The sequence below is a fragment of the Hypanus sabinus genome, chromosome 5 (genome assembly GCF_030144855.1).
Source record: "Hypanus sabinus isolate sHypSab1 chromosome 5, sHypSab1.hap1, whole genome shotgun sequence".
Lineage (NCBI taxonomy): Eukaryota > Metazoa > Chordata > Chondrichthyes > Myliobatiformes > Dasyatidae > Hypanus > Hypanus sabinus.
Window position 1 is genome coordinate 175,559,582 of NC_082710.1, and position 10,336 is coordinate 175,569,917.

Here is a 10,336-nt window from a genome sequence, read left to right on the forward strand (position 1 = left end):
CTGGGTGTCACTATCTCAGTGGACTTGTCCTGGACCCATCTTATAAATGTAGTTATGGAGAAAGTACGGCAGCAGCTCTACTTCTTTAGAAGTGTGTGGAGATTTGGCATGACATCATAAACTTTGATAAACTTCTATAGATTGGCTGCATCATGGGCTGGTATGGAAACACCAATGCTTTTGAATGGAAAATAGAAACCCTACAGCACAATATAGGCCCTTTGGCCCACAAAGCTGTGCCGAACATGTCCTTACCTTAGAACTACGTAGGCTTACCCATAACCCTCTATTTTTCTGATCTCCATGTATCTATCCAGGAATCTCTTAAAAGACCCTATCGTTTCCGCCTCCACCACCACCACCGGCAGCCCATTCCACGTATTCACCACTCTCTGTGTAAAAAAACTTACCCCTGACATCTCCTCTGTACCTACTTCCAAGCACCTTAAAACTATGCCCTCTCGTGCTAGCGATTTCAGCCCTGGGAAAAAAACCTCTGACTATCCACGCGATCAATGCCTCTCATTATCTTGTACACCTCTATTAGGTCACCTGTCATCCTCCGGCACCCCAAGGAGAAAAGGCTGAATTCACTCAACCTATTCTCATAAACCATGCTCCCCAATCCAGGAAAATCTGACAAAAGGTAGTGGATTTGGCCCTGTACATCATGGGTAAAGTTCTCCTAACCATTGAGCACATCTACATGAAACAGTGTCATAGGAAACCAGAAACCATCATCAATGATCCTCACCACCCAGTCTATGCTGCTATCAAGTAGGTGCAGGAGGCCTCAGGACTCTCAGCGCCAGGTTCAAGAACAGTTACTGCCCTTCAACCATCAGGTTCCTGAACTAACTGGGATAACTACACTATTGAGATGTTTTCACAACCATTATCTCACTTTAAAGACTCTTTTCCTTGTTATTTCAAGCTCTCTTTATTAATTGTTGTTTATTAATATTTGCATTTGTGCAGTTGTCTTCTACGCTCTACTTGATCTTTCATTGATCCTCTTATAATTACTATTCTATTGATTTGCTGAGTATGCTCGCAGGAAAATGAATCTCACAGTTGTATGTGGCGACATAGATGTACTCTGATAATAAAATTTACTTTTAACTTTCACCCGCCCACCTGCAGCACGGGCAGTTTCTGGTCATTGCGGGTACTGCAGTGCCTTTACTGGACAAACGTGGTTATTGCAGGGTTTCGGCAGCTTCGTGAATGCGAAAGCATTTTGGACCAGGAAGTAGCTGTTGGATTAAAATGGCTTCGAAGCACCAGGTTGAGAGTTGGACGGAGGAGGTAATTTGTTCCATCTGCCTGGATTTCTATACGGATCCGGTGTCACTGGGGTGTGGACACACCTTCTGCCGCGCCTGTATCGCACGGTGTTGGGAAAAGGAGGAGAACAAATCCTGCCCGGAATGCAGAGAGCAGTTTCAGGAAACAATCCTCAGGGTGAATCGGGTCGTAGTGAGACTGGCAGAGAAAGCTCGGAAATTGCTGCTGTGTCCGTCAGGAAAGGAAAGTAGGCTTAACTGCAAGGAACATGAGGAAGAACTGAAGCTGTTTTGTGAAACGGACAAGACTCTGATTTGCCTGATCTGTAGAGATGCACGGGAGCACAAGTCTCATAACTTTATGCCGATTAAAGAAGCTGTTGAAGTTTGCAAGGTAAAAAAAAAGAGACAGATTTGATCATCTACTTAACCTCGTGCTTTTAAAATTCTCTAATGTTTGTTTTGCTCTTGGATTGCAGACCATGGTCTCCTCGGGGGCTTTGCTATCGCATGCTTGGGCGCCAATGCTTCCTGCTGGAACAAGTGGGGGGAGGGGGAGGCTTGATGCTGCTGCTTGTGCCTGGGAGCGGGAAGGGAGGGGGGCTTGGGGCTCTAACGTTGCTCTGGCATTCGTTCTTTGGGGTTTTCTTCTGTGGACGTTTGCGAAGTGCAGGAATCGCAGAGATACTATATTCTCTGATATCAAACGCAACTATTGAACCATTTTTCATGACCTTCTCCATCACAGGATCAAATGAAATTTTCCCTCACCTCGCTCACTGAGAAGAAAATGGCAATTCTGATTATGGAGCAGCAGCAGAAACAGAGGATTTCTGAGATTCAGGTAAAGTCGCCTCTTCTGCCTCTCTGTGATTTCAGTTTTGCTCCAGTTATTGTGTTCTACAAAAATGTCCATATTTCGTCCGGTAGGATCAGTCACGCAGTCTGGAGTCCCGCGTCTCATCCGAGTTCACTAAAATACACCAGAGTCTCACCGAAAAAGAGCAGCGTTTAATCGGAGATCTCAAAGAACAGGAGGAAAGGATTGTGGATCTAATGGAGAGACGTCTTCGGGAGATTCGAGAGAAATTAACTTCCATTGAGGATGAAATCTCAATGTTACAGCAACAGATAGAGCAGAAAGATGCAGTGATATTTCTGAAGGTGAGGGATTTGGGGTTGGGTGGAAATGAGGAAAGATTTGATTTATTGATTCTCATGAATTGCACAGCACTTACGTGTTTATTGACCTGTTGGGGCTTTCCAGAAGCAATTATGCTTCTCTGATTTTACTGAAGATTTGAAATCCCCAAAAGATCCAAACAAATCTGATAGACCTATTACATAGAGAGCAGAATTTTACAACAATCCCAGCATTTGAAGAACTCCACTGAAACTCTGCAGATTTTTGTAACTCACAGATTTTGTATGGCTGAACTGTAGTTACCATAGCATTATCCCAGACTTAGCTGGGTTGCAGAGCATGTCTGTGAGGGTAGGTTGAGTGAGCTAGGGATTCTCTCTTTGGAGAGAAGGAAGGTGAGAGATGGGTGTATAAGATGATAAGAGGCATAGATCGAGTGGGCAGCCCAAGACATTTTCCCAGTGTGTAAATGGCTAATGCAAAGGGGTGTAATTTTAAAGTGACTGGAGGAAAGTATAGTGGGGGTTCAGAAACATTTTTTTACTTAGGGATTGGTGGATGTATGGAATGCACTGACAAGATTCCCATACTTGAACGTATGAGGATTAGTCAGATGTGTGAATGCTACATTGGCACCAGAAGCATGGCCACATTTGCAGGGTACTCTCTCCCAGTACTTCCCCAACTCTGTTGGTTTCACTGTATGGTTCCATGTTTTGATGTACAAGTGACAAATAAAGATAATCTTTCTTTCCTTATCTTTAATAACATCATACTGCCTACCCTTTGATTAATCCCGGCCATATCACGTGTAGATTTGTCCTGCCCCTCGGAGGTTTTTTGTCCTCTACGATTTTCCTACACTGACAATAGACTCATTGCCCTGTAATTACCCACTTTATTCCTAATGCCCTTTTTGAATAAAGCTACCACTGGCACTTAATTCGAGATTCAGGATTCAAGGTTCAAAGTTGTTATCAGTCGGCAGTACACAAGTGTAATGGAGAACAAAATAATCATTACTCTGGGTCTGATGCAGCATAAAAACATAATAAGCCTAAGGAACACAACTAAAAATACAGTAAATTAAAATACACAACATTAGCTTATATGCGTAGAATGATTGTTTGTACATAAAGTGGCACTAGGTACAGCAGTGTCTGTACGTAAGGTGACTCTCTCAGGACATGATAAAGTAGTGGTGGCTGGGAATGCAGTGGGGTTAGTTAATGGCCTGAGGACTTGGGGAAGGTAACTATTTTGAGTCTGGTGGTCCTGGTGTGGATGCTGCGTAACCTCTTCCTTCATGTGAATAGGACAAGCAGTCCATAAGCAGTGTGATATGGCCTTTTAGCCAGCACAGTTCTGCATATCTGTTTTTGATGGCAAGTAGATGGGTAATACTTCACTGGCAAAGTTTTAACAATTTACCAGCATCCCTACCTTTGCCTGAGATACATCTAAGACAGCCCTAGGATTTATTCTATTTTCAGCCTGCTAAAACTCAAATACTTCTTAATTTTTAATGAGAACACATTGTAGTATTTCAGCCCAGAACCCTGAATACTCTGACTATGATGTGCTGTTCCTTAGTGAATGCAGAAGAGAAGTAAACCTTTAAGATGTTATCTAGATTTAAGAGTAAAAGTTGCAGCTTTAGTTATTAACTTAATTCATTAGTCTCACAGCATTCTTCCCTCAGACTGTACGACTGCTACTGAGGTCTCATCATTAGGATAGCAAGCACTTTACTATTTCGTATACTGTTTACTCTTTCTTGTTTACCTGTACTGTGTATGCACTTTGAATTATAGAACCATTGAACACTACAACACAGTACAGACCCTTCGGCCCTCCATGTAGTGCTGCCCCATATAATCCTTAAAAAAAAGTACTAAACCCACACTACCCCATAACCCTCTACTTTTCTTTCATCCATCTGCCTGTCCAAGAGGCTCTTAAATATCCCTAATGTTTTAGCCTCCACCATCCCTGGCAAGTCATTCCAAGCACTCACAACCCTCTGTGTAAAAAAGAGTTCCCTCTCATTCTTCTACGGTCCAAAGAGAAAAGTCCCAGCTCTGCTAACCTTGCTTCATATGACTTGTTCTCTAAACCAGGCAACATCCTGGTAAATCTCCTCTGCACCCTCTCCATAGCTTCCACATCCTTCCTATAATGAGGTGACCAGAATTGAGCACAATACTCTAAGTGCAGTCTCACCAGAGATTTGTAGAGTTGCAACATGACCTCTCTACTCTTGAACTCAATCCCCGTTAATGAAGCCTAGCATTCCATAGGCCTTCTTAACTACCCTATCAACCTGTGCAGCGACCTTGAGGGATGTATGGATTTGAACCCCAAGGTCCCTTTGTTCATCCACACTCTTAAGTAACTGACCATTAACCCTGTACTCAGTCTTCTGGTTTGTCCTTCCAAAATGCATCACCTCACACTTATTCAGATTGAACTCCAGTTCATTATAGTTCATTAACTTCTGATAATTTTTTTGATTTATGTGCTCTGTGGCTGCATCGTGATCCGGAGGAACGTTGTTTCATCTGAATGCATATTGTGCAGTCAGATGACAATAAACTTGTACTTGATGTGTACGTAATATAGCCTTAGCAAAACTTAGTCAGTCTCTGCCTATTTGGAATACTGTATTATTTATTTCAGGAGGAATCGTGCCGGAAGAGGAGGAGGTAGGACATGCTTACTTCTTAACACCTCTCCATTTATTTGTAAAATACAATCAGCAAAGTACCTATGTTAAATTTATACCTGATTGTTTAATATTCGCAGGGTTGAAGATGATCAGATACTGACAGTTCGAGATGGGGCTCTGACAATGACAGAATTCAATGGGCCTTTACCATTCTCAGTGTGGAGGGAAATGCTTAATAACATTCAATCTGGTAAATATCATAACAATTTATTTGTCCCTGATTTACAATTTACAGTTGTTCCCATTATATAAAGTTAACAGAGAATAATTTCATGCAGTATGTTTGGTTGTGGAAATTCAGCTTGGATCTGACAGATATTCATACACACCAAGCCCAAGTTGAAGGCGATGGAGGTGGCCATTTTATGAGACATGCTCTTGCAGTCCCCCGTTTTATGAACTCTGAACTGATTCTTGTTCTGGGATTATCTAATCAGAACAACTGAATGTGGACTCAAGGAGTTACAGCAAATGACCTGCTAAACCTGAGACCATTCTCAGATGAGTAGCTGTTTATTATGTTAAAGTGGCAGGCTTGCCAAAGAAGCAATCTGTAATCTTGTTAGACTGGGTCATCTACTTTGACTGGCTTGAACCAGTCAAGAGTTGAAAGGAAGAAAAGGGAAAGGCATGAGGGTGGGGGCAGAGATCATAGAATAATGGTGGTTGTAGCCCTGGACCAGACCCAATTAGGTTCCCAGGTAGGTTAGTTGACCTAGATCCATCTAACACCCTGATAAGCCTACATCTCTCTAAGAAGGTGTTTCCTGTGGACAGATTTCATATTTACTCTCTCTATCTGCCTCTCTCTGTCTCTATCTCCCTCCCTCTCTAACTCTCTGTCTTGCTCTCTCTTCCTCTCTCTATCTACCTATGTATCTCTATCTCTCTCGATATATCTCTCCCTCTCTCTGTTTTCCCCTCCCTTCATTTTCAAAGTGAGAAGCAGAGTCCAGATGGGACAAAAATAACAATCAAAGCATTATTTAAGAACTTGGGCAGTAAACATCGGAAAAACTAATTTCCATGTTCATATGCAAATTTAAACAGAATTCCCCCCCCCCCCCCCCCCCACCATGCCCCAAACTTCCAAAAGAAAAGTTGTTCAATAACCCTAACCCTGGCCTGGAGGTTTACACAGACACTGTCCAGTGAACTTACAGCAGTTTCAGGAGCAGCCTGCCCCAAGGGAAGAGTCATTGTGAGGCAGAGCAGCTTATTCTTGATGTCAAAACCGAACCCATGAATGTAACATTATGTCTATCTACTAATATAAACCCACTGACTTTCACAGTTATCTGGTCTATACCTCTTCACACCCTGTTACTTGTAAAAAAAAATGCCACCCCCTTCTCTCAGTTCCTGTACCTCCACCACATCTGCTTTCAATATGAGGCTTTACATTCCAGAACAACTGAGATGTCCTCTTCTTCAAAGAAAGGGGCTTCCCTTCCCCCACCATCAACTCTTATCTCTTGTTCCTCTTGTTCTCACTTACCACCCCACCGGCTTCAGCATCCAGCACATAATTCTCCATAACTTCCACCATCTCCAATGGGGTCCCACCACCAAGCACATCTTTGCCTCTTCCCCACTCCCTATGCGACTCCTTGGTCCACTCCTTCCTCCCCACTCGTCTCCCTTGCAAGTGGAACCTGCCCCTGCGCCTCCTCCCTCACTACCATTCGGGGCCCCAAGCAGTCGTTCCAGATGAGGCGACAATTCACCTGCGAATCTGTTGGGGTCATCTATTGTACCTTGGTGCTCTTGGCTTGGCATCCTGTAAATTGGTGAGACCTGACGTAGATTGGGAGATTGCTTCATCGAGTACCTTTGTTCCATCTGCCTCGAAGAACAGGATCTCCCAGTGGCCTCCCATTTCAAATCTACTTCCCATTGCCATTCCCTCATGTACTTTTGGCCCCCTGTACTTTTGCGACGAGGCCACACTCAGGTTGGAGGAGCAACAGACTTATATTCAGTCTGGGTATCTTCCAAACTGAAGGCATGAACATTGATTTATTGAACTTCTGGTAACTACACCCAACTCCCCTTCACCATTCCCCTAACACCTTCAGTCCTCTCCAGCTCTGAATTTGCCTGCTAAACGAGTAACCTCCTCCAGAACTCCCGCTGCAGGGTGACACGATAGCATAGTCAGCTGTGCTTCATTTCCCAGCGCCAGTAGCACAGGTTCCTTCCTGGTATTCCGGTTTCCTCCCACGTTTCATTGGTGTTGGAAGGATGGCAACAACTGCAAATTTGATTGGAGAAAAACGAGACATTTTACTATATGTTTCAATGTACAATGTAGTTGAAGCCCTGGGAGAAGTTTCTGCTGCCTGTGCTACTGTAGCTCTGGCTCATCTGCCTCTTTCCCAGAGAAACTGCTGAGTTTCTCTAATTCTCTGCTTTCTCTCACAGTCTCTGTCACCCTGGATGTGGAAACAGCGGGTCTATGGCTCGAGGTGTCTGAGGACTGGAAGAGTGTGAGACGGAGTCAGATTCTGAGGGATCTCCCGGACTCCGGGAAGAGGTTCACAGCCCGGGCTTGTGTGCTGGGATTGGAGGGATTCACATCGGGAAGACATTACTGGGAGGTGGAGGTGGCGGGGAATCGGGGCTGGAGTCTGGGAGTCGCCACTGAATCTGTGGAGAGAGAGAAATGGATTGCATTGATACCAGAAAATGGATTCTGGACCATCGGACGATGGAGTGACAGCTTATACGTAAACACCTCCCCTCAGTCCCCTCTCCCTGCTGGTCCCATCCCCGGGAGAGTGGGAGTTTATCTCAGTTACGACTTCAGGACAGTTTCATTTTACAACGCAGAGAGCAAGACCCATCTCTACACCTTCACTGGGAATAAATTCACAGAGAAACTTTATCCTTTCTTCGGGAATTGGGATGAAAACCAGTGGCTGAGAATGTGCTCCAGTTCAGCTCTGGGTCTGTAAACAAGTTGGGTCTGTGACCTGCGTCAGGAGCACAGCCATGCTGACAATGAATTGGCGCTGATCGGATCCATCTAATCTCCAACCAGTGCAAATATACGTGTACGGAAAGCAAATACATTCAATTGTAATTGACTATTTTTGAATAAAATATATTTTTCCTCTGAACTGTAGATCCATTAATTCAAGTAGGTTACCGTTTCCATAAAATGTGAAAATGTAAAGATTGAGAACGGATGCTGCCCCACCTGCTGAGTTCATCCAGCTTTTTTGTATGTCTTGATTTGACCATAGCATCTGCAGTGTACTTTGTGTTTGAGAGGTTGAGAAAATTGCCATTCTCGATGCTCCTCTGCAGTAGCTGTGGATGGTGAGTCCTGAGCTCCCTGGTTCCCCTGGATCCTCAAAGCCATTAATGCTTGCAATGCCAGCTTTCCATTAAAAAATAGTTATTGCACACAGTCCAGCTACAGCATGCACCACAGAGAAATAAAGTTAATGTTTAGGTCCAAGACCTGGGGCTGGGGATTAAACAACTTGCAATAGTTCTACGTTGCAGTGATGGATGGGGACGAAGGGACAAGTGACATGAAATACTTGTGACAGTATTGCCCTGGAGAAGTCACCAAGGTGCCAGGTAAATGAGGGCACTCCAGTGAAAAATCATGTCCAAAAGAATATGAGATAATGGAGGGGAAGGGAGAGAGAGAGTGAAAAAGATATATATAAAATACACAAAGTGCTGGAGGAGCTCAGCAGGTCAGGCAGCATCTATGCTTTTGGCCAAGACCCTGAGAAGGTGGGAATGAACTAAGAAGCTGGGAAGTGATAGGTAGAAGAGGTAAAGGGCTGAAGAAGAAGAAATCTGATAGGACAGGAGAGTGGACCAGGTTAGAAAAAGGAGGGGTGGGCAACTGAAAAAAGAAGGGTTAAGAGGGGAACTAAAATGGAAAATGAAAAGATGGAGGGAGCGGAGGTTGGAAGAAATTACTGTAAGTTAGATAAATTGATCTTTATGCCATCGACTTGGAGGCTACCCAGGTGAAATATGAGGCATTGTTCCCCCAGCCTGATGGTAGCCTCATCGTGGCAGTAGTGGAGGCTATCGAGTAAATAGACATGTCAGAATGGGAATGGGAAGTCAAATTTTGAAATGGATGGCCATTGGGAAATCCCTCCCTTTGTAGATGGTGCTTGACGAAGCAGTAGCCCAATCGGCGTTGGGTCTCTGCAAAGTAGAGGAGGCCATACCGTGGGTGCCAGACACAATGGCCCTGGTAGACTATCAGGTGAAATGTCACTTCACCTAGAAAGGAAGAGGGAAGAATGCAGGATAAGAAGGGTGGGGGGGGGGGGGGAGGTGTGCGCAGAAGGAGAAGGAGGAATACAAGCTGTCAGGTATGCGGTTCTGAATGGTGACGAGGGATGAGGTGTAGTACTGTGAAGAGACATACAGACAGAATAAGAGAGAGATAAGTGTTAATTGGAGAGATACCAAGGTGTGTGTGTGAGTGAGAGATCTTTTCCCTTTTCACACTCTTCCTCCTAATTTAAAAATGGCTTGGGTTGAACAAAAGCAGGTGGAATTTAATGAAGGCAAGTGTGACGTTTGGCAAACAGGGTAGACTTACACCGAAATCTGCAGTAGAACAAAAGAATCTGGGAATATATCATTCTGTAGCGGTGTGCTACAAGCAGCGCTAAAATTACGACACGGTAACTGCAGTCGAAGGAAAAAACTTTATTCGAAAACTTCAGCCTCACTTTTAAGCCTCTGTCAACCGGCCCCCCATGGCGAAGAGGCTCCAAAGCTCTGTGCTCGCAAACCCCCGTAGGCTATCTAATTGTGAGTCGGTTCGCATACGCTAGGAAATGAGCCGCCACATAACCCCCCCCCAGAACCGGCGATACACCCCCCAATGTCCACAGCCTGGGCCAGAACCTGCTTGGGAGGTCGGCCTCTGCGCCGAGGCGCCGGAAACTCGGCCGGTTGCGCCAGGTCCACATGGGCCGGCTTGAGGCGGTGCACCGTGAAAACCTCCTCCTTCCCCCCAACGTCCAGCACGAACGTGGACCCGTTGTTCCGGAGTACCGTAAACGGCCCCTCGTATGGCCGCTGCAGCGGTGGCCGATGCCCGCCCCTTCGTACAAACACAAACTTACAGTTCCGTAGGTCTTTGGGTACGCAGGTCGGGTGCCGCCCATGCTGTGAAGTGGGTATGGG

The 10,336-nt window shown here is 44.9% G+C and overlaps 1 protein-coding gene across 1 annotated transcript; it reads left to right on the top strand.

The window, feature by feature from the left end:
• Positions 1-1,269: 1,269 nt before the first annotated feature.
• LOC132394834 (nuclear factor 7, brain-like) lies at positions 1,270-8,274 on the top strand. Its single transcript, XM_059971239.1, has 6 exons — positions 1,270-1,680; positions 2,035-2,130; positions 2,217-2,450; positions 5,110-5,135; positions 5,236-5,348; positions 7,583-8,274. The coding sequence occupies exons 1-6, from the start codon at positions 1,270-1,272 to the stop codon at positions 8,113-8,115; spliced, it is 1,413 nt and encodes a 470-aa protein (XP_059827222.1). The 3' UTR covers positions 8,116-8,274.
• Positions 8,275-10,336: the final 2,062 nt, after the last annotated feature.

What these genes read in the sequence shown, in the direction of transcription:
- LOC132394834 (XM_059971239.1), top strand. Translation starts at nt 1,270, where the DNA reads ATGGCTTCGAAGCACCAGGTTGAGAGTTGGACGGAGGAGGTAATTTGT. An exon ending in ATGCAGTGATATTTCTGAAG is followed by an intron (nt 2,451 to 5,109) that starts GTGAGGGATTTG and finishes TATTTATTTCAG; the next exon opens with GAGGAATCGTGCCGGAAGAG. An exon ending in GCTTAATAACATTCAATCTG is followed by an intron (nt 5,349 to 7,582) that starts GTAAATATCATA and finishes TTTCTCTCACAG; the next exon opens with TCTCTGTCACCCTGGATGTG.